General features: G+C 33.0%; 5 protein-coding genes and 1 long non-coding RNA gene across 7 annotated transcripts in view; 3 read left to right on the top strand and 3 right to left on the bottom strand.

Annotated features, from left to right (window-relative positions):
- Nucleotides 1–111: 111 nt before the first annotated feature.
- LOC123677932 (U3 small nucleolar ribonucleoprotein protein MPP10) lies at nucleotides 112–4,218 on the top strand. Its single transcript, XM_045614671.1, has 5 exons — nucleotides 112–312; nucleotides 368–1,227; nucleotides 2,310–2,777; nucleotides 3,795–3,979; nucleotides 4,056–4,218. The coding sequence occupies exons 1-5, from the start codon at nucleotides 239–241 to the stop codon at nucleotides 4,203–4,205; spliced, it is 1,737 nt and encodes a 578-aa protein (XP_045470627.1). The 5' UTR covers nucleotides 112–238; the 3' UTR covers nucleotides 4,206–4,218.
- Nucleotides 4,219–5,237: 1,019 nt separating this feature from the next.
- On the top strand, nucleotides 5,238–7,811 carry LOC123677951 (thyroglobulin-like). Of its 2 annotated transcripts, none has more exons than XM_045614704.1 (7): nucleotides 5,238–5,491; nucleotides 6,176–6,389; nucleotides 6,589–6,665; nucleotides 6,826–7,023; nucleotides 7,228–7,396; nucleotides 7,449–7,525; nucleotides 7,591–7,811. In XM_045614704.1, exons 1-7 carry the CDS (start codon nucleotides 5,320–5,322, stop codon nucleotides 7,794–7,796), a joined length of 1,113 nt encoding a protein of 370 aa, XP_045470660.1. In that variant the 5' UTR covers nucleotides 5,238–5,319; the 3' UTR covers nucleotides 7,797–7,811. The 2 variants fall into 2 exon arrangements, with proteins under 2 accessions (XP_045470660.1, XP_045470667.1); XM_045614711.1 differs by having other exon boundaries at nucleotides 5,252–5,491; nucleotides 7,570–7,766.
- Nucleotides 7,812–7,836: 25 nt separating this feature from the next.
- On the bottom strand, nucleotides 7,837–8,349 carry LOC123677980. The gene is made up of 2 exons (XR_006747175.1): nucleotides 7,986–8,349; nucleotides 7,837–7,928 (listed from the first exon to the last, which is right to left on the bottom strand). It is a non-coding gene; the product is annotated as an uncharacterized LOC123677980 (long non-coding RNA).
- Nucleotides 8,345–9,661, top strand: LOC123677970. Its single transcript, XM_045614731.1, has 3 exons — nucleotides 8,345–8,546; nucleotides 8,708–8,722; nucleotides 8,774–9,661. The coding sequence occupies exons 1-3, from the start codon at nucleotides 8,543–8,545 to the stop codon at nucleotides 9,157–9,159; spliced, it is 405 nt and encodes a 134-aa protein (XP_045470687.1). The 5' UTR covers nucleotides 8,345–8,542; the 3' UTR covers nucleotides 9,160–9,661.
- Nucleotides 9,662–9,800: 139 nt separating this feature from the next.
- On the bottom strand, nucleotides 9,801–11,808 carry LOC123677939 (26S proteasome non-ATPase regulatory subunit 5-like). Its single transcript, XM_045614677.1, has one exon. It carries the CDS (start codon nucleotides 11,694–11,696, stop codon nucleotides 10,197–10,199), a length of 1,500 nt encoding a protein of 499 aa, XP_045470633.1. The 5' UTR covers nucleotides 11,697–11,808; the 3' UTR covers nucleotides 9,801–10,196.
- A 2,595-nt stretch (nucleotides 11,809–14,403) lies between these two features.
- The window catches only part of LOC123677985 (short neuropeptide F), a 48,291-nt gene continuing 35,536 nt past the window's right edge, over nucleotides 14,404–27,158 (bottom strand). Inside the window, exons 3-4 of the mRNA XM_045614745.1 lie at nucleotides 18,920–19,068; nucleotides 14,404–14,603 (exon numbers count right to left, since the gene is read on the bottom strand). Of these exons, the coding sequence (XP_045470701.1) occupies nucleotides 14,562–14,603; nucleotides 18,920–19,068 (191 nt within the window). The 3' untranslated portion in view covers nucleotides 14,404–14,561. The remainder of the gene's footprint in view (nucleotides 14,604–18,919; nucleotides 19,069–27,158) is intronic.

A 27,158-nucleotide genomic window follows, 5' to 3' on the forward strand; every position in this document is an offset into this window, starting at 1 on the left:
TTTCGATGATTTAAAATTGCCAAAACCGAGGCCAAAATAAGCCGCATCTACTTTTACTTTTCGGAAAGGAAAGGTTGATTCTATGGCTTAATTCTCTATGGAAATTAAAAATATTTTAGGTTAATTGTGTTGATAGGTTAGAAGTTTTCAGAATCAGAATAACGTGGAAATTTGATTTTTTGTTTATGTGTTCAATTGATTAATTTCTCTCTGAAAAAATTTTTTGAATGAATTGAATATGGCTGTACAAAAGTTACATTTAGGGAGGAATGATGAATTCTTGAAAATTACATCTGAAAATCCTGAGCTCTCGTAAGTATTACTAAATATCTAAGTGAAACGAATTTAAGAGTGTTATTTTTTTCAGGATAAATGTTATACAGTCTTTACCAATTAAAAACTATCTCAAGAATAGCTATGATTATGCCAAAAGTGAACAGCAAAATTACAACGGATCGAAATCCCTTGCCAAATTAGTCATTCAAAACTTAGATATTGAACAAATCTGGCAGCAGTTAGAACTACAGAATAATGAAATCTTGAATGCAGGTACCAGGAAACTGAACCATTTGGAATCTTTACAGAGATATGTAAATGATAAAAAAGAAGAACTTGAAGAAAATGATAATCTATCTGATACTGATCAGCAAGATTCTGAAGAATCTGGAATTGACGAGGAAGGAAATTTTGAGGATTTTCCAGAGGACGAACAGTCTGATGGAAATTTTAGTGAAGAAGATGCAGAAGATGAAGAAGATATCACTCCTCAATCTAAAGCGTACAAAAAAACTGTTGTTGATGACAAATTTTTCAAATTGCATGAAATGGAAGACTTTCTTATCTCTCAAGAGAAAGAGATGGATAAGGATCAAGAATCTGAAGAACAAGATGAGGAAGAAGTAGACTACTTCGCTGAAGATAATGAAGATGAAGATGAGGATATGCAAGCACGATTGGCTAAATTCAAAGAATTTTTCCGTTCTGATGTAGAAGAGACAAAACCAAAAAGAAATGAATCTGTTGACGGATCTTCGGAAGATGAAGGAGATAATCTTCATTCTAATTTCGAGCTCCGCCAAAGTAGGTTGAAGAAGAAAATAGAGGCTGTTGAAAATAATACCATTACTGAAAAACCTTGGGCCTTGAAAGGTGAAATACGGGCAGATAGCAGACCCATTAATTCCTTGCTTGAAGAGCATCTGGAATTTGACAGAATGGTCCGACCTGGTAAGTAGAAATTTTTTTCTTTATGTACATTTTACGAAAATACGGTTAAAAGCAAACTTTACTTGATTAAAACGGATACATGCATAAGACAGGGTCTTAGTAACAATATTTACTTCGTATTAAACACACTCTCTTGTGATAATTGGAAGAGCTTTCTATTGATCAAGGGATGTTATTTTGTTTTATTGTTAATTGATTCTTTTTCCTGTAATATGGAAGGAACAGGACTTTGAGTTATAAAAAATATAACTCTTAATTACAAAAAATTTATGGAAGAGTTTAGGATGCAGGGGTACGACTTCCTAGGAGATAGAGCTCCAGCTATCTTTTCGTCTTTTGGGTGGTCTTCTAATGGTTGTTGGCTTGCTGGTTTTCCTTCCATAGCGTTGTATATCTTCTCCACTCCCTTCTTCACCTCAATACATCTTTCATTTTACAAATAGATCTTATACTTATACCACTGTTTCTCATCCTTTTTTCCTTTTCCTCTATCTGTTTTTCCTGTGATCGTTCTCAGAGTTTTCATCTCCGCTGTTCTTAGGATTCTCTTTGCTTGATAAAATATAATTCAGGAGCTGACACAAGATTTATCGCACTTGATCATCAACATGCAAATGCTTGTTTGCCCAAACAACATCTATTAGACAGCCAGATATTATTGAGGCTCTGTTGACCTGTAATTTGATGTCTTTTATCTGATTGTTATTGCTGGATATGCCTGCTCCTAAGTAGCGGAACCTCATCACTTGTTCAACTATCCTATCCTCTATAACCCCTTTAGATCTTAATGGCTCCCTTGAAAATGTCATACATTTAGCAGTTATATTGGAAATAGTAAATATTCTTCTTATTACATGTTTCAAAGTGAAAGAAAATATCAAAGAAGAATGATTCAAATTAAACTAAATAAATAAATAAATCAATAAATAGATTTAATTCAATATAATATACATTTATAACAATAAATCATTGTGTATTTGGATATTACAATCTGACAACATAAAATGTTGCGGTCACCGTTTATTATTCTGAGATACTAACCAAATATTTTGTTGATACTAATCGAATATAATCATTTTCAGCCCCAGTTGTTACCGGACAAACTACTCTTTCACTGGAAAATATTTTACGTCAAAGAATAATAGATATGGCATGGGATAGTGTAGAAAAAAAAGTTAAAGTAGTAGAAGAACCATATGAGTTTAAAAAAAAATTGGTAGTAGATCAGGAAAAAAGTAAAGAATCACTTGCTCAAATTTATGAAAAAGAATATTTAGAACAACAAGCTGCTCTAGATCCTGACAATACTACAAAAGTAAAAGAAGAGCCAGAACTTCACAAGGAAATAAAAGGTCTGATGAACACATTATTCAATCAGTTAGATGCCTTGTCAAACTATCATTATACTCCAAAGCCAGCAGTTCCAGAAATCAAAATAGTTTCAAATATCCCAGCATTAAATTTGGAAGAAGTTGGGCCTGTTGCAATTAGTGATGCTCCAATATTGGCCCCAGAAGAAGTTAAAACAAAAACAAAAGGAGATCTTCTAGGTAAGTACTACTATCCATTTTTTTCTAACACGTCTCTCATAAGTCTGGCGCAAAGAGTGCAATACCACTTTTTTCATGTTAATACAAAGCTTCAAAATATGTGTGTCAAAATTTTAGAACGTTGAGTCAAGTCTGGATCGAGATATTAGGTACTTTCCCAGTGTTCGGAGTTCCTCAGTACATCTCTGACGCGTACCAGTACGCATTTGTACTGTTCGAAAAACAGAGCATCCCCTTTCCCCTAATGCACTCCCCGTATTTGCGAGGCATAGAGCCCTGACAGGTATGAGAGAAAGAAGATCGTTACTTCGCATAAAGTATAAGACAGCTGTTGAACGCTGGTTTGTTTACGTTTAATTTGACAGTTTGGTTTTTGGGCGACACGCACCTGCCTGGAAAGCACTTATTGGAAGTTTAATGAAGCTACATTGGTGGTGACAGTGACATTTCGAAAGTAAAGACGAATCTTTCTACAGAAACAGTATTAAAAAGTTAGAGCGCGTTGAATTACATATACCACTCTTGAAGGCGACTATGTCAACGAATAAATTGAATTTTTAAATAAGAATATGTTTTTACTTGATAGGCATGGTACTTATTGAGCGATATATTATCAAAGTAATTGTTGAACTAGAGTTAGAAGCATGTTTTTACGTGACATGTAATTTATTGATGTTGAATATACTTTTATTATTATCATTATTATCTTGAACTACATAATCTTGATCCAATTGAAAAGTTGTACAAAATCTCCATATTTTTTCTACTGAGACATTCAAACATAAATATGAAAATAGGGTGATCAAAAAAAATTCTCTTAATTATAATATTGATTGATTCAGTTGGGATACTTATTTTGATTATCATGAGGTTTGTTCTAGCATTACTCTCAAGTAGTCAAACCTATTGAAACAATTATTTCAAACCTCCAACTACATTTTTATTCAGTAGAAGAAAAAATTAATTTGATGATATGAAAATTTGAATGAACAATTTTAAAAGTTATATTTTCTATAGGTAAGACTGAAAGAACATCTACTGACAAGAAACGGGAACGAAGAAAAAAGAAATCAAAACAAAGATATCATGCACAATTGAAGGAGAAAAAAGAGAACGATGTAAAAAAAGCAGGAAAAGCAGGGAAAAAAACTGAAATTGAAGAGCATTTGAAGAAATTGACAAAAGATTCGAATATTAAGAGGGTAAGTGAATTCGACATTTTACTTGTTATGTGCATCAATCTAAAATATAATTGATTTAACTTTCTATTTTTTCCAGATGGTACAAGGTTCAGATAATATGAAATCATCGAAAGCCTTCTTTGAGCAAATTGAGGAGAAACAGAAAATGAAGTCGGAAGCTGTGAAAAATGGAATAAAACGAAAAAAGAATACAGATTCTTTCAACGCCAAAAAACTGAAGTTGTGATTTGTTATGTTTATTGGTATTTATCATATTTTCCACAAATTTTGAAGATCAATATCTATGATTATAGAATGCAATTTTTGAGAATAGTGGTAATATCAAACTATTGAGAATATGTAGATAATAATTTATATATTGTAAATATATTTTCTTATTAAAATAAAAAAAAAAAGTTTTGTTTTATTTTCTAAAAACAAGGTTATTGCTTCCCTTCATTTTGAATAGTAAGTGATGCTAATAGCGATTTTTGCATGATCTAATTTGTTTTTTTAATTGGAATGAACAATATTTCCACCTTATTACTAGAAATTCGAAAGTGATATTTCTGCTACATCAATATCAGTTGAAAAAAAAACAATTCCACACTGGTGTGTCCACTAACTTTGGGAAAAGGGACAAAACAATAGAAATAGAAGGAGGTGCTATGAGCAGTTTTCGTGCTAGAAGAAATGTGTCCACTAGGCAGGGCTAATTCTATTACTAGAGTGGGGGAAAGATCAGGGTCGGATTAAGTAAACTTTCACGAAGGAATACAAAAATAAACCGTGTTTATCACTTTTAAACAGTCCAAGCATTGTTCACAAAAAATTTTTTGTTTCAAATAATATACAACATATCCTGCCATATAAATTTTAATATATTTAGAGTATGGTGAAGATGGATATGCAAAACTTGTGAATACGGATCTGTTCACTACTATGAAATGCTATTGGTCAAAAAAGTTAACTGAGATCTACATCCAAAATGGCGTACTGGTACCGCTTTAAGTCACGTGATGTCGACTCCTTCTCTATTCTATCTCGATGGACTCTCATCAGGCGTATATTTCTCAATCATGACAGATTTCTCTTTAACAGCCCGCGCGTGTCCTCAAGGTATACAGGAGCTGGAAGTGATTGAAGAATCAATTTTTCTCGATTTTCTAAACTGCGAATTCGAAAAAACCATTCCTGCATAAAACTTATTTATTACTAACATTATGAACGTTGAGATAAGTGATAAGTCGCATCTAATCATTTTTAACGATATCTATATCTTGATATGGATAGATAAATTATATTATCAATGAAAATATGAAATGATATTTATTTGACTCAGAACAAGTGAAATTAAGAAAATGATTTTTCTACTATTTCTGTACCCTTTATTAGTGCCACAAGTGCAAAGTTTGAAATATGACATAGTTTCCGATTATAGTGTTGATGATTGTCTGATGGTGGATAATAATGATAAACAAAATTATTTCGGTATTGATGCGGACAAGTTTCCTTACTGCTCTAAATATAAAGGTTTGACTTTTGCTTATTTTACATAATAAATCTTTAGATCTTTAGAACTACGCTCTACAGTCCTAAGTTAGGTCGGTAGCGCGAGAAGTTATAGGTTCGAATCCTGAAAGAGGGTACACATTTTTTTATTTCATAAGTCGTTCTTTCAATGATTTTGGATATTCTATAAGATAGAGGGGGAAATCAAAATAAGAACAGTATCGACGTGAAGTCAGAAGATCTTGCATACTTAAAAATCATAGAATTTTTTTAAATAATTTACGTACTCTCCAGCACATTTCGTTCGAGAAAAATTAATAGTGTACAAGTCTGTCGGCCGAAAGGATGAACATAATAAATTTTGAACTCGATTTATTCATCAATAATTTAAATCAAATCGTCGTGGTCAGTCTTAGCTCAAAATTTTAAGATAATTCAGCGATATACTGGTCATTTGGAGCAAGTGCGCACAAACCATAGTGTAAAATTTGCAGATTTTGAGCGCTCGTTCTATCATTTTGTTCTCAATGTCTGTAATTTTCGAGTTTCTAGTCAGAAATGATCTCAATGAACTCGCGCTGAACTCGTATAATACTGGAAGCATTCGAAGACTCCAAAACTCATGTCTGAGATTCATATATGGCATTTTAAAATTGGCGAATGAATGAATGAGCACTCAAAAGCTCAGAACATTTTTAATTTCAGCATTAACGACTTGCGATCCAACAGATAGTAAATCTTGTCCGCCAGGTTTAAAATGCGGAGATTCAGGAGAATGTGAGGTAGATACTAACTCATGTTTCAAATATTACGCCAATGTACAAGGGAATGAAAACATACAAAAACTTTTGTGGACACCTGATTGTTCGGGGGATGGATCTTGGGCCCCAAAACAGTGTAAAGGAGGAAGTGCAGGAAGGTACATAATTAGAAATCTATGAATGCATTGCTCAAGATACACATCATCAAATCTACACAAATATTTAATTTAAGAACCATTAATATATGTCGCAAGTATCTTTTGAATATAGTATAGTTTCTAGTTTTTTTAAATTTAAGGCTGTCCAAAAACTTAGTTTTACCTAGGTAACTTAATAAACTATAAGCTTCTTTTTTAGATGTTTCTGCTATGATATGAAGGGACAAAGAATTTTTGGAGATTCATTCAATGAAAATAGTGTCAATATGACTTGTGGTAAGAATTAATACAATGAAATATTTTTTCAAATCCCATTCATCCAAAAATTCCTGAATTTTCACTACTTTGAAAAGAATTAAATCTAAATTTGAGATTTTAGAGTGAATTTATATATTATCTTGAGGGTTACAATCTTTGTAAAGTAATATTTTTTCAGCGTGTAGTCGAAGAAAGGCTGAACTACTTGATAGTTCAAACCCCAACAGAAGGACATACGTAAGTTTTCACTGTGATTATCAAGGAAACTATGAAGAATTGCAATGCGATAGTGGACATTGCTGGTGTGTCGAACCTAAAACCGGAAGACCTATATCTATGATTGTTCCAGAAAAATCAATGAAGTATTTGCCATGTTGTAAGTCAAGAAATTTTTTTAAGAGATTATTTTATGGAGAATATGAACTGAATATTCAAAACATCCCAGAATAAGGAAAAAATTTAACTTGTTCAAAACAGAATTACATTTTCAGGGATGTTGCAGAATATAAGATCATCATTATCAATTTGCCGATTATCACTACTATGAAACACTACCGAATATCTGTTGTTCTATTTTCAGCTAAAACCCTTCAAGGTTCTCAGTACCTGAGAAAATGTGAATCCCAGGCTTATGCTCAAACAAAAATAATAGAGATAATGAAAAGACATGGCACTTCTTCACCCAACATTCAAGTTGTAGCATGTGGTAATGACGGTAGTTATGGACCTTATAAAATACAAAACCCTTCGTAAGTCGTCACAACTAAATTGATATATCGTGTCAATTAATCATCTTTTTAGAATCTATTGTGTGAAAAGAAATAACGAAAAAATGTCCTACCATCAAGATATAACAAATTTGAGAGATATTAATTGTAGTGAGTATACCTATAACAAAGTATTCATTATTTAATAATGATAGCACATTCATAATATGTTTCAGATTGTGCTCATGATTCAGATTTATATGATCGTTTAGGTAAACCATTCACATTAGTCTGCCAAGACAATGGTAACTATGTTCCACTTCAAAGAATAGTTGAAGATAATAAAGTTAAGAGATTTTGTGTAGACAGTGATGGAAACAAAAAAGTGGATAGTGTAGATGAGAAAGAAAATGATGAATATTGTAAAAAATTCTATGATTAAATCAAATAACACTTTTATGTGGGTATATGTCCTACTTTTATTTTTTTAACGGTTTATTCACATTTATTGGATATTTTCGTTTATTACTTTCATCAGCGTCTTCATCACTTGATATTTCATCTTCTTCAGTATCTTGAAAAATAATAATCATTTACATAGGTATTGATTCATTAAATGAACAATGCTCACCAATTTGATCAACACTATTTGCAGTCAGTAGAGATGTCAGCTCAACATTGATAGATTTTTGAATGAACGATAGAGAAGTGAAAAAACTTTGCCAATTATTGTTATTTTCCACAGATTGGGTGATTACCTTCGAATATCCATCAGTACGCCTGATCTTTACCTCAATAGAATTCATCTGTGTTATATTTCGGCGATAGGCTTCTGAGAAAATAAATTGTTCCAGCAAAAATTTTTTTTAAAAAAAATTTGAAAAATCGATTTGTTGAGCTGAGAGGTTAAGATTTCGAATCACGGGAAACCTTAGAACATAGAATAGAGTAATTCAATACTCTATACCACAGAACACTAAATATGCTTCGTTAATCTATGGCTTAGAGACAGGTTTGTCTCTTCACTCTGTATTCTGTGTTCTATGTGATTATTATTGTTACGAAAGGGGATTTATTGTATGATCTTTAAATTATCTGAAGGAAGAAGAGAATTAAAATGAATACATAATCCAAATTGAATAAGTGCCTCGACATTTAAAGTGGAGATGAAACCTATCATTCAATTCGATGTGTACGTATTCTGAGAATAAATAATAACGTTACACATTTGATTGTTTTAACATTTAGTAGAAGTCATTAATTAGGACTAACCGCACAAAAGCACCCTCTGTTACTTGAAAATGCTTCAATTTATACTAACAACTTATTTATTACTTTTTTCCCTTAATTCAGTGCATGGCCTTCTAGGTAAGTCAATATTTGAATCATTATTTATTACTACTTACCTGATCATTTTAGGCGAACAGTGCAGCATTTATGATTTAAGAAGTAATAGCAAATGTGGAGAGTCCGAAATATGTGATGAAAATGTCAATTCTTGTCAGTGTGCTCCAGGATTCAATACTGTTGATAACTTCTGCCAAAGGGCTATATTGATTCCAAATACGAATGAAAATGTTGAACCAAACAACACTGAATTATTGATAAATAACCATGCAGGCTTAACAATCAAAGGCGTTCTGATTTTGACATTTTTGTGTGTCAATATTATAGTAGTAATTCTTGTTATGAAAAAGTTTAACTTTGGGCATTGGGTGAGAAATAAAGTTTATTCATTTAGGAGATCAAATTATGATGAGTTCATGATTGGTCAAGATGTAGATGATGATCCACCGTTAAGATAAGCTGTTTAACTTTCAACACCAGAGTTTCTGAGACTTATCAGAGGTCTTTTCTGTTCTAGATGAAATTTCTGGTGGGGCATAACATATTATATTTCATAACTAAACAAGACTTTATTATGTGAAATGGTCTCGATAACTCGATTGTGCTTATTTAATGTTGTGAACCTTATCATTAATAGATCAGAATGTTGTGATGATCATTGTACTGATTTGAAAATGAAAAATTTATGTCTTGAATTCCATACATGGAAGGAAAACAAGTCATTGTATATTTAACTTATTATGAAACCCAAAATGTGTGATATTTTTTCATGGAACCTATTATATTGATAATATAGTTGATATAAATCAGTGTTTAATTCTTGTAAATGAATGTGAATTTTTGATTTTGTTGTATCCTTTAATCCATAACTAATTTTCAAGTAATCTTCATTTTATCACTAATTTACTCTCTTTGTACCTTCGCATTTCAGTTCAAATAAAATATATTTCGTCAACTATGTGATTTTTCTGAATAAAATTGAAAAAATACGATTAAAAGTTATTTTGAATGCCACACTACATCTGTATTATAACAAATTTCTTTATTTTGAAACGACTCTAACTGAAGAATAATAGTTTCAAGTAATTAAAACACAAAATGAAATAAAAATGTTATTTAATTGGTATTTTACCCCAAGGGAAAAAACTAAATTCTCAAATTTAATGAAGAACAAAGATTTCGTATCTGATTAAAACATATTTTATTTTTAACAACACATGTCACTTGAATTAAAGTATAAAATTAACTGAAACAAAAATCAAAGATTAAAAGTTTACTTCTGCTAATGTTAAATATCAACTAAATGAAAACAATTATAATTCATTAAATGTCGGAATTAATCAAACCCAATTTAGGTCATATAGAAAAAAAAATAGTAATTTCACAGAAAGATCATTTTTAAAATTTGGTATACTTTAGAATTATTTTTTACGAGAATGCAATGAAAATAAATATTATATTTATAAAGAGAATATTAAGGAAATAAAATTTAAAATCAATTGTTCTCTTCAAAAGCAACTTCCATAACTCCTTGGACATAAAATGCTCCTTCTTTAACATATTCCTTCAATTTTTTCACAACCGATGATTGTAATATAGAACTTGAACTTAGAACTTTGATAATTTCATATTTGAGGTCCCTGCATTCTTTATGAGTTTCTACATTTCTATTAAGAAGAAACTCTATTAGACCCGGTGTATCCCTTATTATCTCTTGTCCCCATACTTGGTTTGAAATGGACAGAATGATACTCAATCCAGCTATTCGTAGTTCAGAAAACGGATTTTCAGTATATTTCATTACAATTTTGGTCATAGCATTCTCACCAAGGGATGAAAACCATTTTTTTGAAATAGGAGATATCTGAATATGTTCTTCATCAATACTTAGTAAACTTTCAATACATTTTAATGCCCGAACTGTTATCTCAGTTGGAAATGATCCCAATTTTTCTGAAATTACAGTCATTCCATTCTCCACTATTTGTAAACTTTCTAGAGCATGTTTGCCATTAACAGTTGAGCCAATATATCCAATAGAATCGAGAGAAACCCCTACGAGAATGTAGTCTGTACTGTTTAAATTCTCAAACATTCTCTTCAAAATATATGAATATTTTTCAACTATTTTATTTGGCTTACAGTAGCCAATATTCCCAAAAAATTTTAGAATACCTGGTTCACACAATTGTAAATCAACTGAGTTATTTGATTTCAATATTGAACAAAGATCTAACATTACATTATTTGATTCCAAATATTCAAATCCATATTCAGTCCTACCCAACTGGGATAGAATTTCAATAACATTCATTTTGAACAGAATATCATTAGAATTTAAATCATTTAAAAAAGGTGAAATAAGACCAGCACCATTCAGACATTGAAAGTTGGTTTTTGATTCTTTTGATATTTCAACAAAAACCTCAAATACTCGTAGACGAATTATATCATTTAAGCTCTGTAATTCAATAAATACTTTGATCAAATCCGTTGAAGTTAATTTTTTGATACCCACATCAGAGTATCCAATGATTTTTATTATGTTTGCAGACTTAGTAGCAACTTCAAGGTCTTCACAACCTAAACATCGCACAATAGATTGAAGTAAAGAAATTCTTTTACACAGATCAATTAGTACATCCTCATTCTTAACATCTCTTTCCAATTCCTTGAGTACCATTAATTTAACAACAGAATAAGGATGAGCCAAAGCTCTTTCTAATGGTGTTCCATACTTGGCTGATGTTTCCTCAATGCTCAAATTATTCAAACAGAGCGATAATACATTACAAGCTAGGTCTATTTGTTCTGTATCTGTGTTATTCAAACAATCAAATACTAATGGAAGATTCAAGAGATTAACTGTAGACTTCACTTCATTAGAAGGCAATGATTCTAGATGATCCTTTATTTCATTCAATACTGATGTTCTCAATTCTTCCTTGAGTAGCTTTGATGCTTTATCAGCACACCATTCTTCTCTAGTTGACATATTTACGATATAGAGTAAAAAGCGAATTCTAGACAATGAATTAATATTCAACAAAACCCTAAATTTCAAAAAAGTTGAAACTCATGTTATTGTTATCCTAAAAATCCATAGAAAACACTTTGACACTTAGACATAGAATAATACCACAGATTAGAAAATAGATATAGGGCGAGTTCGGAAAGTCAGCGTAAAATTAAATTTAATTCATGAACAACTGAACATAAAATGATAGAAACTGGTACTCGTTAATATTGAAATTCTATGCGGCGCCCGCACACTTCTATATTTTACCTAAGCCCTTAGAAAAAGTTGATCAATTTTCTAGTGCTAGTGTTAGTTCTTAGGTAAAGTGCATCCCTCATTGATTTGTTAGCGTTCAGTTCTTAGTTCTTAGGTTTAGCCCAAGGTCTGTAGATTACACAGGTTGTCTCGTAAGTCTATCAGTGCCTATCATTGACAGACATTTTATAGTAGCTATTTTAAGATTGAAGATATTAAAGACTATTAAGGATAGGCTACAAATACAAACGATATACACGATTAAACTAATAAGAAAATCCGTGAAAACCCACGATTTCATTACAATCAAATGTTATTTATTTGAATGTGTAAACCGAGTGATGTCACGAATGGTTGACGCTGATTGGTTGAAAGTTACGAGACAACCTGTCTAAATCTATAAACCTTGGGTTTAGCCTTAGTCCTTAGTTCTTAAAGAACTAACCCACCATTAGTTCGGCGTTAGCACTTCTTATATACACTGTGTCCGTAAAGTATGGAACAAATTCATTTTTAGCTAAACAGACCATTTTAAGAAATAATCCTGAAACACGTCGATTTTTCATTTTTATTTACCGTATTTTAAAATAATAATCTAATATACAGGGTGAATTACTTTTGAGTAATGATGTCACCGTCTTCTTTTTAAATGGAACACCCCCATTTTGTCTCAAGTTTCCGATTACTCTAGCTGAGCTGATTCCAAACATGATTCCAATTGGTACAGGGTGGACAACATTTCAATAATGTAGTTATCAAAGAACTGAACTCAGTAATTCACATTAAAAATTGTGTGGTCTGTGTTTCATTCAAATTGCAATTTATTTGTGAAGACATCAGTTTTGAATTGACTATATCTACAGGGGTTCCTAATGGCAGATTTCTCGGATCATTTCAAGAAAAAAAAAATTTATAACATGAGTCCCCAAACATAGATAAGTAGATATCCCCAAACACTTCGTTTCTAAGATACAGATGTTAAAGTTTAAGTTTTTCTCTTATAGCACCTTCCCTTCACAAGATATTCAACTTGAATTGGCATAGATATTCCAATTTTAAGTTTTCATCATGTGATATGCTAATTTTGAATGCAAATCTACAGGGTGAATTTTTCTGGAAGGGTGCCTGATTCTTTCTTTTCAACAATTTTTTCGTGAACCACTAGTGATTTAGAAAAATGTAAAAAGAAACTCTGGTCCAGTACTACACTTTTTGGTTTGTTATAGTTTTATCGTATCTGCTATCCATTTGGAGAAAAAAAGATCAAACAGCTCTCTAGTAATTCTCAGGAAAATCCAAACTATTATAAAGATTCAGCTAGTAAGCTGTGAAAGACTTAATTATAAGTTTTGTTACTTATTCACCGACACTGTAGCGAAGATTAATAAAGACTTGATAAACTGATATCAGCATCATTAAAAAGTACGATGACACGCTAGCAACACCCTGTACCTCGAAAACAAAGCGTTTGCGGGCTCATATTCATGAGACTTTTTATTTTTAAAATTATCCAAGGAATCTCTCATTTTCCTCCGTAAATCTAATTTAGTAATAATAATTTAATAATAATTGGTAATAAAAAAATTACTTCGAGTAATTTGGTTCAAACTTCGTTAAAAACTTCTTTTTCTCACATTACAGATATGAGTAAACGTTGTCATCAAAAAATTTTTTTTCGATTATCTGTACCAGTGTTTAGACATCTTAATTTTACTAAACATTAATCAATAATAATAATGTTTATTCAAAATAAACATTTAAACGTTATCTATTATTTTGAATATCCATAGTCATAGTAATGCGATATTAAAAACATGGTAAAGAGATAATTTTAAAATCGATTAACGTTTTATAATATATTAGGTTTTTGCTTCATTATATTCTATTCATTATTCTAAACATAAGTTGGAACTCTGAAATTACTGGTCTCTAGTTTTCAAAATATATAGTGAGTCAAAAAAGTAAAAGAATGATTGACCAAAAAGTGTTGTATTACTTAGGAAATTTGATGATTTTTCTCAACCAATATTTCTATCGAAAACGTATAGGGACCTATAACACATTCAGGCTTATCACTTGAGTACCTAATGGAATTTTTTAATCAATAAGTGGATGCATTCCAGCGGATACCGAACAAAATATTATTTTTATAATAGGTTAATTCAAAAGCAATTATTCTATTCGATATTTATTCAAATTAGTATAGATTATCAATGAATCTGCTACTGAATCTGAAGAGAATACTGCACAAATGATAATTTATTTGAGACATAAAATTCCTATTCAATTCAGAATTGTTTTTCAGGGAATTTTAAACTAGCATTTTATTGTCGCTATACCCAATGAACTGTATATTTACTATTCTTTATCATTTCTAATTACCCTTTTAAATGTATCCATTCCTGAGTAACAATTTGTGGATGAGTGGTTGAGAAATACCAAAGTTTCTTTATTGTTCGCCAATTCCACGAAATATATATATAATAAATAATAATTATAGACATAGATATGAAAAACTAATTAATTTATGTTTATCGAACAATTTTTCAGAAAAATAACCCAGTTGTATTGAGAATTCTGTTTCCATTAATTGTCATCTGGTTGTTGAGCCATTAGGAAAGCCACACCCTGAAACAGAAAATATATATAAAACACTGAACATCGTATTTCAAACTACTTAATTAATTAATGAAACCTGAACTAAAATTCTCGAAAATCATGAAATCACCAAAATTTACTTATACACTGGTTTTCTATGGTTCAGATTACGCAATCAATATACCCAAACATTTTACGGGGCTTCAAATTGTCACTAAATTAACATGAAGACAGACGTACGTTTTGGAATTTTGTATTTTTTAAAACAATTTTTTTTCTATAAGCGTGCGCTTTCAACTTTTTTTTGCGCGTTTTTGAAGTCACAAAGAGTCACTTTTCCGCACGCAAGTGCTAAAGAATTAGTTAAATTCTGTCATATTGTCTCTATGCCCCGAACGCCCAATTAAAGTCAAGGATGAGATAACTATGGTAACGACATGCAGAATTGAGTCTGTCATTCAATTGTATGTGTATAATTAATCAAATCTATTGAGTTGAGTTGTAATTCATTTCAAGCGCTTCTAGAATAGTTATTTATAATACAAGTGCAGAAGGCATTGATATTCTTCCACGAGTTCAAAATTCAAAAACGAGCCACGAAGTGGCGAGTTTTGGAATGAACGAGTGGAAGAATGAGCCTTCTGTACGAGTATTATACATTATTTTCTCTAATTCATTGCATTTTCATCGAAATTAATGAAATATTTCCATAAATATAATTTAGTGATTTTTGCATTGAAAAATGTTGGTTGGCAGAACTGATTTCTTTAAGGCAAATTGATGAATTGACAGATAAAGCCGTGGCGGAAAGTTCGGAGTACCAACATAGAATAATAAAATATAACCATGAAAACTGTGAGTTTCTGATATATTCTCGCACGATTTTGTTCTACAAGATGTGGAAGAATGAACGGAATAACCACAGAATTAGAGAAAAGATATTATGGTTCCTAACTCTTGCGGGAAATTGACTTTCCCGCACTTACCCGCTTGACTGAACTCCGCAACGGTCAATGGCAGTTTCGTACAGGAAAGTACTAAAGTCTTACAGTTCAAAAATTTACTGAATGTATTATTAGGCCAATTGAAAAGTCCCCGGTCTGATGAATAGATGACGGTGATAGTATTAAATCCATATACGTAATTTTTAGTTTGTACCAACCTTCAAACGATACGTTATACGTGTCAAAATTTGACAGCAGTCCTGCCATTAGTTTGTGAGATATTGCGTTGTGGGTGTAGCTACTTTTGTTATTTGAAAAAAGATGGAACAAAAAGAATTTCGTGTGCTGATAAAATATTGCTTTTTGAAGGGAAAAAGTACCTACAGTTGAAGCCAAATCTTGGTTTAATGAAGAGTTTCCGGGGTGTGCACCAGAAAAATCAACCATCATTGATTGGTATGCAAAGTTTAATCGTGGTGAAATGAGCACCGAAGACGGCGAACGCAGTGGACGCCCAAAAGAGGATGTCACCAACGAAAAATCAAAAAAGTTCACAAAATAATTTTGAATGACCGTAAAGTGAAGTTGATCGAGATAGCTGACATTATGAAGATATCATCTGAACGTGTACATCATATCATTCACGAATATTTGTACATGAGAAATCTGTGCGCAAAATGGGTGCCGCGCGAGCTCACAATCGATCAAAAGCAACAACGTGTTAATGATTCTGAGCAGTGTTTGAAGCTGTTTAAGTGCAATAAACCTGAATTTTTGCGTCGATATGTGACAATGGATGAAACATGGCTTCATAGTTTCACTCCGGAGTCCAATCGATAGTCAGCTGAGTGGACTGCACACGATGAACCGAATCCAAAGCAAGGAAAAACACAACAGTCAGCTGGCAAGGTTATGGCATTAGTATTCTGGGATTCGTAAGGTATAATATTCATTGATTACCTCCAAAAGGGCCAGACCATCAATAGCGATTATTATATTGCGTTATTAGATCGTTTGAACGAAAAAAAAACTGCCCCATTTGAAGAAAGAAAAAAGGTGCTGTTTCATCAAGACGTGTCACAAATCAATAAAACAATAGCAAAATTGCATGAATTGGGCTTCGAATTGCTTCTGCATCCACCGTATTTGCCAAACTGGGCCCCCAGCGAGTTTTTCCTGTTCTCAGCCCCCAAAAGAATGCTCACTGGAAATGAATTTAGCGCTAATGAAGAAGTAATCGCCGAAACTGAGGCCTATTTCGAAGCGAAAGACAAATCAAATTACAAAAATTGTATCGAAATGTTGAAAGATCGCTATAATCGCTTTATCCCCCTCGAAGGCAACTATGTTGAATAATAAAATCGAATTTTGCCAGGAAAATGTGTTCTACTATGGTAGACCGGGGACTTTTCAATTGGCCTGTTAAAAGATGCGGCAGAATGAACGGATTAGCCACAGAATTAGATGAATAACTATTATGTGCTTGTAGCGACTACTAGTTCCGAACGCAACGATCGATTAACAGGCTATATTCAACCGTTCATGACCGAATTCTATACCAGGTATAGAATTCGGTCATGAACGGTTGAATATAGCCTGTTAATCGATCGTTGCGTTCGATATTTAATAGGTATAGTATACCTATTAAATATCACTACCGTTTTCTTAATTTGTACAGGGTGGGCAAATAAGCGAGGTAACCGGCTATATCTCAGGATCCACTCATCGTAGAGACTCGCGGTAAAAAATTTTACCAATAAAGTGTACAAGAGAACACACTGGAAATTGTTTTGAAGTTTATACCTCTACCGCTAGGGGGCGTAATAGCTACCGTCGAGTAGAAAAATGAATTTTACTCGAAAATGTTTCATATGAAGTTGAAGAAAAAATATCATCACTGTAATCCTTGGAAAATTCTCTATCTTTTTGAATTGTCACTTTCGATTTTACGACATCAAATAAGGGTAGGTGGAAGGGAGCAATCTAACTGATTGAATCGCCTGTAACTTCAGTTTGGCTCAACATTTTCGAGCAAATTAGATCTCGTCTGGAAGATAATATCTTGTTGATTGAGGACAAAATAAAGTCATGATAGATTTGTTTTTGCTGCTTTCGATAGGGGGCGCTAAGTCAGAAGTTCATTGTTTTGTTCATTTTACTCTGAAATTTCAAATGTAATTGTAGGATTTTTTCAACAGAAACAGAAATTCCATCAAATTTGCATGAAAACACCTGAAGGTCGCAAAGCGATAATTTCATGCGTTCTGAAGTTATGGCCGAAAGAAGATATTCTTCAACTGATGCACTGCGAAAAATCAAATTGTGTTTTAAGTTCTAACAGAAACAGAAATCCCATCAAATTTGTATGGAAAAACTAAAAGGTCGCAAAGCGATAGCTTCAGGCGTTCTGGAGTTATGGCCGAAAAAAGATATTCTTCAACTGATGCACTGAAAAACCAAATTGTGTCTTCTTTCGGCCATAACTTCAGAACGCATGAAATTATCGCTTTGCGACCTTCAGGTGTTTTCATGCAAATTTGATGGAATTTCTGTTTCTGTTAAAAAAATCCTACCATTACATTTGAAATTTCAGAGTAAAATGAACAAAACAATAAACTTCTGACTTAGCGCCCCCTATCAAAAGCAGCAAGAACAAATTTATCATGACTTTATTTTGTCCTCAATCAACAAGATATTATCTTTCAGACGAGATCTAATTTGCTCAAAAATGTTGAGCCAAACTGAAGTTACAGGCGTTTCAATCAGTCACATTTCTCCCTTTCTCCTACCCTTATTTGATGTCGTAAAATCGAAAGTGGCAATTCAAAAAGATAGAGAATTTTCCAAGGATTACAGTGATGATATTTTTTCTTCAACTTCATATAAAACATTTTCGAGTAAAATTCATGTTTCTACTTGACGGTAGCTATTACGCCCCCTAGCGGTAGAGGTATGAACTTCAAAACAGTTTCCAGTGTGTTCTCTTTATCACTTTAGTGGTAAAATTTTTTACCGCGAGTCTCTACGATGAGTGGATCCTGAGATATAGCCGTTTACCTCGCTTATTTGCCCACCCTGTACAAATTAAGAAAACGGTAGTGATATTTTTCTGAAAAAATCTCATGATCAAAGGGTGGCGTTCCCCTTCTTCGAAGACCTTCATCATATCTAAACCAGAATAAAATAAATTCACCGTCTGAAAAACATTCAGACGACAAAATGTATTAGGAGGTTTCTTCTGTATTCCGCTCGGTACAAAAGAAAATTGCATAAATTCCGAGTGTCGATAAAAAGGAACAGCCATTCTTAAATGTACGGATTCTGAAACCATAGAAGGGCATCGCCTGTCTGCGATACATGACAAATAAAAAAAAAATATCAATCGCTGGTGTTACAACTTACGGGCGAGAGTTCGGGATCTGACCTACGACCGAAACGGAGCCTGAGGGACGGTGATCTTCCTGCTTTTCGCTCCACCTGGTGAATCCCATTGAACCTGTCGTAGAGCATATCACGTTGGTAGAGAGCATCTAGCAGTTCCCGGATATTATCTGAAAATCATTAAGGTCTTAATGTTCTGATTATAGGCATCTGAAAATAAGAATGCAGTGCCAAAGAGGGCAAACGTAGAACTATAAAAATTGACATTATCCGAATTGATCATTCCACATTACCCTTCACTTATTAGTATTACAGTCCCAACAAAGTATTTTGTATATTGAATATTTTCAGGAATACTACAGAAAGTCACATTTCATTTTTTATTTATTAAGAGATAACTCAATTTACTTAAGATGTTTCTAAAAATAAGTTTATTTAACTATGCTACTTGAAACTAATCATATTGAAATCTATTTATCCAATTATATTATGGCTGGACTAATGAAAATTCAATTGAATAATTTCATAAAACGTGATAGAGAAGTGTCATCAATATGCCCTGAAAGAAAAATATATAGAATTTCATAGTACATGTCCAAATATTTCTAAGGAATTTTCCCAATATTGGGTAAAGGTACCTTAGTTTTGAAGATTTCAAAATGAAAAATTCAGTATGATTTTTTGATTGTCTATTATAAATGATATTTTTGAAAAATCAATTTATGAACAACTTGTCCATTTGCTGCTAATTTGGAAATGCTGTATTTAATTATTTTTAAATAATCTAATTCTTCAAAACATTTTGGCATGTTTTTCTGTATTCCAGGAAAATCTGGAAATGTTATAACACAACTTAGAACTCTACTTGAAATGGGTAGCATTTAATAAATGTATCTTTGGCACAATTCTTGTGAAATGCCAAAAAAAGAGATAATGTCACATATATGTAGGATCACATTTCAATTTAGTTAGTACTAAAACAATACACTGATGGTTGAACGATGAGATCTTTGATTCCTGTAAACAGATTGTACTGCTTCTAATATTGTATCTAATAGTTTTATATTATCGAGACCCGTATCTAAAGCTGTTTAGAGCACTATCTGTTGTTATCAGGTCACACAAAGAAGAAACTTTAGGAGTATTCACTTGCACTTCAAAATTCTTGAAAGTTTAGACCCATTTTAATCAGGCTGACCCTGAAGAAGCTGTAATAGACCTTGTGCAACTTCGATTTCATCTTGGGAAGTAGTTTGTACAGCAGGTTTGATTTCTTCACAAGAGCATTCTTCAGCAACAAGTTTTTCTTTGTTGGTACTTCTTTGTAATCTTTCAGATCTACTACTAGAACATTCAGGTTCTTCCTTCTTCCAACAGGAAGATTTCTGGAAGGCACAACAGTCTTTTTCAAAAACTTTGTGTAGAACTGGAATCTCTAAACGATTATCCCCATAAATATAACCCAAAATTTCATGTGTAATCCGTGCCTACCTCGTGCAGGGAACATACTTTAATATTTCTTGTCACTGGTTTACCGGGTTTTTGAGTTTCAGTTGCCAATCTTTTTGTCGATCAATCAGCACTTTACTCCCCAATTTCCCTTCCACCGAAACAAGATATTTATCACCAGTTTGAGGAGAAGCATGGAAATTTATATTTGAACTTTTTTTTCCAGGAAGAAAACTGAGGAACTGAACAATAGTGATTCGAACCATTAAAATGATAAAAATATAAATATTTATAGAATATCACACAAACACAAGGCAGAATGCAAGAACTATGTCAATATTTTCAGTTACTCTGATTGTCACCAGGTGGCGTAGAGCTTATGTTGATTTGACTATTGTTAAAATAAGATGTCTAAAAACCTGGTGTATGCATTGATTAGATTTTGTTTTGCCAATTTTGAGAATATTAGTTAAGTTTCGTCAACTATAGGTAGCGCTATTAACAAATTATGACAGATTCTTGTTATTTCAAATGTTTGCATTTATACTAGTAAAAGTTTTGTGCTTTATTTCACAATTTCGCACGATCATACTCGATTACACATCGCTTTTGATTGGCTAGAATCGGGTGTTTATTAATATATCCTATCAAAATCAACGGAAAAAAGATCGAAATAACAAGTATGACATTGCGGCGTCGCCACGAAATAAAACTAATATTCTCAATTTGGTCGAATGTTATTACATTCAGAAATTGACAAGTTCATACACCATGTTTACAATTACAACGAATATATTGTAAAATAAAGTTGGAAAAGCATTGACGTGAAGTCAAGAACTTCATTGTCCTTGACGAGGCACGAGTACTGTAAACATCAAGAGTCAGGAAATCTTTCATATTTTCATAATAATATTATGAAAATATAAGGTGATGTAAAGAGAAATCCATTATTTTTGCTCGAAAAATAAGGCTTTAATTACCATAGCTAGAATGATCCGAATTAGATCAAATATGCGCCGTTTTATTCGATAACTTGTTGCCATTTTGAAAGTAATATCATTATGCCTCTCTCATAGAAGCCCTCCTACCTATTGGCAAAAAAAATTAAGACAGTCAATTTTCACAAGCCTCTGTTGAATCGAATTTTTTACCAACAAGATTGTTAGCCATGGACAGGAACATATAGTAATCACTTGGTGCAAGGTCCGGACTATAAGGTGGATGCATAAGAACCTCCCAACCAAGATTCCGTAGCTTCTGGAGAGTCACTATCGATGTGTGTGACCTGACGTTGTTCTGATGGAGCACAATGGCCCACCAAGGTGATTGTTGACAGTACAGTTCCGAATAAATAGTTGTACCGTAAAAGAGCAGCTCATAGTAGACTATTTTCTGCCAATCCCACCAAACACACACCAAAACCTTCCTAGGCGTCAATCCTAGCTTTGCCATCGTTTCAGCCAGCTCACCGCTATTCGACCATGACCGTTTTTGCTTGACGTTGTCGTTTGTGATCCACGTTTCATCACCAGTCACTAACCGTTTCAAAAATGGGTCGTTTTTGTTGCGATTAAGCAGTAATTCTTAGATGGACATTCGGTCCATGTGGTACATAGAACTTCTTCTTGAGACCAACCTTATATAAATGGTTCCAAACGTGCAATCTTGAGTTTTCTGGCAATCAAAACAGTGCTTACATGACATTGATTTCATCAACATTTTGAACAATTTGGCTTACAGTGCGTGGAGTATCTTTGACATCGGAATTACCGAAACAGAATCGACGAAATCAAAATTGGCTGTTACAGTATCAGGACTATAGAAACTATTTACATATTCAGCCACTTGGCTTTTTTGCCTTTATCGAAGAAAAAATGTAAAATATGGCATATTTTCTCTTTGCTAGTATCTAAGATGTCTAAAACACTGGTGCGTTCACTTACTCTTGGAAAAGATTAAAGTGGCGACTTTTGAAGGGACCAGCCTTCTTGGATTTTAAAGGTATTGGTCCCTTTTCACTTGATTTCCGCATCGTTTCTTATGGCGCTAGAGTCATCTATCTGTCAATGTCATTTTGAGTATAAGTCGATCAACTTTTGACAGAACAAATGAAAATTTTGAAGGAAGCAGTTTGTTCAATGCTGTATAGCGCCACCTTATGAAAGAAGAGAGAAAATGGAACCATGCCGAGCTGAATCGCCAGAATAATCTTAAACGAAATCTAATCAGTAAATACACCAGTATTTTATACATTTCACTACTATCCATATTTGGGGTACGTTCAAATTAACTGAGTCAACTGATCACAAAAGTGTCAGAAAAGTATCTGTAGTACGAAATTTCATCTTTCTAACGTCATCTAGTGGGCGAAATATAGATAACTAAAGCGATCTATTGGAAAAATTATGTATTTCTTTTACTACACCTAATATGAAATATTTCCTAGTTGAAGCATTCAATGGTTTGAAAATTCGAAAATTGCAGTTATTGTGATGAAATGATCTATTCGGTGATGTGCGCTCAAAAATGTATGTTATTTATTAATAAATATTAAATAACTATAATTCTAGTTGATCGTAGGTTGAAGGACACTCGTTACACTTCAATAACTCGCTATTTCGATTGAAAATTTATTGATTATATCTAAATTCAATTAAACTCCGAATTCATTTGATGTATAGAAGTAGATGTAAACAAACACAAATCGCATCAATCGAATGTATTTATTCGCTTTAATTAACCGAAGACTTCTGACCCCAATACTTTTAAACATTGTTTGTTTTCGAACGATGATTTTAGATTTATTTCCTTTCGATTAGCGAATGTAGTATAGATACATAATATAACGTGTGTGAATAAGTCTTTCCCGTTTTTTTTCAAATTTTGAGCCTTTATTGTGAAAAAATGGTTACAAATGAATTATTGAAAGTATTGGCCATCGCTAGCTACAACTTTTCCCCATCTTTCTGGCAACATACGAATCCCGTTGCGAAAAAATTCGACCGGTTTGGCCTCTATCCAGTCATCCACCCATTTTTTGGCTTCCTCGTAGGAATGGAAGTGCTGGTCAGCCAGGCCATGCGTCATCGATCTGAAGAGATGGTAATCAGACGGAGCAATGTCTGGACTATACGGCGGGTGGGGTAGGACTTTCCATTTGAGCGTTTCTAAGTATGTTTTCACCGGCTGTGCAACATGTGGGCGAGCATTGTCATGTTGCAAAATAACTTTGTCGTGCCTGTCGGAGTATTGTGGCCGTTTTTCTCGCAGTGCGCGGCTCAAACGCATCAATTGTCGTCGATAGACCTCGCCTGTGATCCTTTCATTCGGTTTCAGAAGCTCATAGTAAACCACACCTAGCTGGTCCCACCATATACAGAGCATGAGCTTGGCGCCATGAATATTTGGCTTGGCCGTCGATGATGATGCATGGCCGGGTAGTCCCCATGATTTTCTTCGCTTCTGATTATCGTAACGGATCCACTTTTCATCGCCAGTCACGATACGATGCATAAAACCCTTTCTTTTATGTCGCTGAAGCAGCTGTTCGCAAGTGAAAAAACGCCGTTCGACGTCTCTCAGCTTCAGTTCGTACGACACCCAATTTCATTGCTTTTGGATCATTCCCATGGCTTTCAAACGCTTGGAAATGGTTGTTCGGTCGAATCTTCATCAAGCAAAGTCGCCAATTCTTGATCTTCAAAGATTTGCGGCCGCCCGGAACGCTCCTTGTCTTCCACGTCGAAATCGCCACTTTTGAAGCGTCGAAACCATCCGCGAACACTTGAATCATCGACACAACCTTCTCCATAAGCTTCCTGAAGCAACCGATGCGCCTCGGCAGCAGATTTCTTCAAATTGAACCAATAAAGTGAAACTTCCCGCAAATGACGTCGACTAGGCTTAAATTTCGATATTTTCACGATTTCAAAAATTTATGATGCGAAAAAATTTCAACTAATGTGTTAGTGTGGAATTGTTGACAGATGAATAAGCTTTGATTATGACATATGTAACCATTAAACACTCGCACAGTATTGGTGGCGCCATCTCTTACAAAAAACGGGAAAGACTTATTCACACACCTGATATACATATACACTGTTAAAATAATATAAGGCCCTTTTTTCGTTAAAATTTCGTTTCATAAGAAATACAGGGTGTAACATGAGCGGTTGGCCGTAGCCTAGAGGTTGATGCAGGTTATACAGGCCTTTCAGAAAAGTAGCTAGTTGTGTATCCTAAGACTGTTACCCTAAGACCCTGTAGATTTGTATTTAAAATAAGTATTAGTATAGATATTAATTACATGATGAAAACTTCAAATCGGAATATCTAAGTATGCCAAATTCAAGTTGAATATCTTGTGAAGGGAAGGTGCTATGAGAGAAAAACTTGAACTTCAACATTTGTATCTTGAAACCAAATCGTTTCCAGACCCATGTTATAGGACGTTATTTTTCAAAATGATCCGAGGAATCTGTCATTTCCATTTGTACCTCCAATTAAGGAACAACCTGTAGATATACTCAATTCGAAACTGATGTCTTCACAAATAAATTGCAAATTGAATGAAACGCAATAAAAAAAATCTTGGGGGAGGGGGGGTGGTTAATTACCCCCAGTACCCTCCTATTTCTACGCCCTTGCTTTTGATTCTCGAAAAAAAAAGCTCGAAGATGTTGCGATCACTTACTGCAGATTTCCGATGATCCCATCAATAGACATCGTATTTGAACCATCCTGTACACATACCTACATGTATGTTTATATTGCGGAAAGTTAACGATGTTTTGTTAAGTTGTTGTTATTCATAACAAAGAGAGTTTTGGAAACCGGATTTCATGGGTGAACTACTATGTCAGGCTTTCAATTTCAATAAAGTGCGATAAAATTCAATTTGAATCTGTTCTCTCTCTCCTCTTTATGTCAATTTTTATGTGAATTTTTGAATTACTTTGAATGTTCTACAGCGGCAAACTTCAGGGATGATTCTGCCTGAAATAAAAATTATACTTTATCGTATAATTTTTATTCGCAAATGCTTCCTTATACGAAATAGATACGGGGTATTTAAAGATTTTCTTGAAAACCGAATATTTATTGATCTGAAACGGGTCGAGATGTTCAGTTGGAATTTGGTGTGTTTCAAGAGGTAGTGCGCATTCATCAACATGCAATTAACAATTTTATGTTTATCTTTGGCGTGCCTACTAGTAATGATCTCTTTTTTTAAAAAGGAAAAATGGTTTCGCCACTGACATAATTCACGCTAAAAATCATTTTTGACTTCCTCGTTCAATTTGTGAAAAAAAAATCTTTCATGTCTCTGTTCGCTGTTTAAATAAAAAATTGCATAAAAAAATTATTCAAGAAATTTTTTATTTCTTTCATAAATTATTCATTATTAGATGGTTGTTGATTATGCATTAGAGTTAAGATGCTCTATTTTTGTCACAAATTGAAACATCAATTTTGAAATGGTTTCAGTTTGAAGTGAAAGGCTTTCTACCAATTTTAGGACGATCTTTGACACTATCCGTTTCTCTTAATTTCTTCTCAATTTTACTAACAGTTGATTGGGTTCTCGTTTTATCCCCATAGTCAATCCTAATTAAAACTTCGATTCGTTTTTGTTCTGTCAATCTCATTTTCAAATTGAATTGATATACTCACGATTTGAACCTTAACTGTTTGTTATACGGACCGCTGCATGTTACAAATTATTTATTTATTTATTCAAAAATTGAATCATCAGAAATATAAATTGTTTTAGCATTTTTCACAAAATTTGTTTTTTTGGGAGAAAATGAATTTATTCCATACATTTGTACCATACTGTAAATTGAAATTGATAGATTAAATTGAATTGAAATAATTCATTTAATAGTAGAAACTGGTATTCATCGAAAAAAACATGAATAAAAAAAAAATAAAAATTGAATATAAGATTGTAACATATGAATTTAGCAATAACGAGCCCTATTAATAATATAAGTTTCCACTGAATATTCATCGAATATTTACTGAATATTCATTGAACTATAACTAAATGATCATTGAATATTCATTGAATAATCACTGAATAATCAATGAATTCTCATTGAATATTCAATGAACAGTTGAATATTTATGACATCCTATGAATAATCAAGTATGATTATTTGTTTGAATGAATATTCGAATACAAAAAGGCGAAGAAGTCCCAGCTCTACGCTAGATATAGGCTCAAGGAAGTAAATACATAACAAGAGGCTACAGCAAACCCAAAACAGTAATAACAATATTTGAAATATCAAAGTTGTTAGTATTTTTCGATAAAAGCGAAACTCGGTTTTAATCATTTTTCAAACAACAACAAATTTAGCGTCACTTAACCCTCAATTTCTCTTTTTAGAAAAATATACTGTATTCTTCGAAAAATTAATCTGAAACTGAAAAACACGTAAAATCAGTTAATTTTAATTTAATCCTTTCCGCAATGAAAATCTGAAACTATTTATTTATTTAACTTCTAAAAAATCAGCAGATAATGTAGTCTGAAGGATACGAGTAATAACAACTACATAATTGGGTTCCAACTGTTTCGTGAATCGCCTTCAAGTCCATTGGGCCGATAACATACCATTAGTATGTGGAATCTAAAAATACCTCGTATTTTCCAGGTAAATAGACAGGCAAACGCTGATGGCTTGCTGTTTGTGGTGACGCATTTGAATATGCCCAGATAGAAAATGGAACCAATAATGAGATGGTGTGGGGGGTTTTCCAGATATTCGCATCGTATCCTACCGAGAATATTTGCAAGAGT

Source organism: Harmonia axyridis, chromosome 1, assembly GCF_914767665.1.
Source record: "Harmonia axyridis chromosome 1, icHarAxyr1.1, whole genome shotgun sequence".
Taxonomy (NCBI): Eukaryota; Metazoa; Arthropoda; class Insecta; order Coleoptera; family Coccinellidae; genus Harmonia; species Harmonia axyridis.

What these genes read in the sequence shown, in the direction of transcription:
- LOC123677932 (XM_045614671.1), top strand. Translation starts at nt 239, where the DNA reads ATGGCTGTACAAAAGTTACATTTAGGGAGGAATGATGAATTCTTGAAA. An exon ending in TCTGAAAATCCTGAGCTCTC is followed by an intron (nt 313 to 367) that starts GTAAGTATTACT and finishes TATTTTTTTCAG; the next exon opens with GATAAATGTTATACAGTCTT. An exon ending in TGACAGAATGGTCCGACCTG is followed by an intron (nt 1,228 to 2,309) that starts GTAAGTAGAAAT and finishes AATCATTTTCAG; the next exon opens with CCCCAGTTGTTACCGGACAA.
- LOC123677951 (XM_045614704.1), top strand. Translation starts at nt 5,320, where the DNA reads ATGATTTTTCTACTATTTCTGTACCCTTTATTAGTGCCACAAGTGCAA. An exon ending in AATGAAGTATTTGCCATGTT is followed by an intron (nt 7,024 to 7,227) that starts GTAAGTCAAGAA and finishes TTCTATTTTCAG; the next exon opens with CTAAAACCCTTCAAGGTTCT. An exon ending in TATAAAATACAAAACCCTTC is followed by an intron (nt 7,397 to 7,448) that starts GTAAGTCGTCAC and finishes TCATCTTTTTAG; the next exon opens with AATCTATTGTGTGAAAAGAA.
- LOC123677939 (XM_045614677.1), bottom strand. Translation starts at nt 11,696, where the DNA reads ATGTCAACTAGAGAAGAATGGTGTGCTGATAAAGCATCAAAGCTACTC.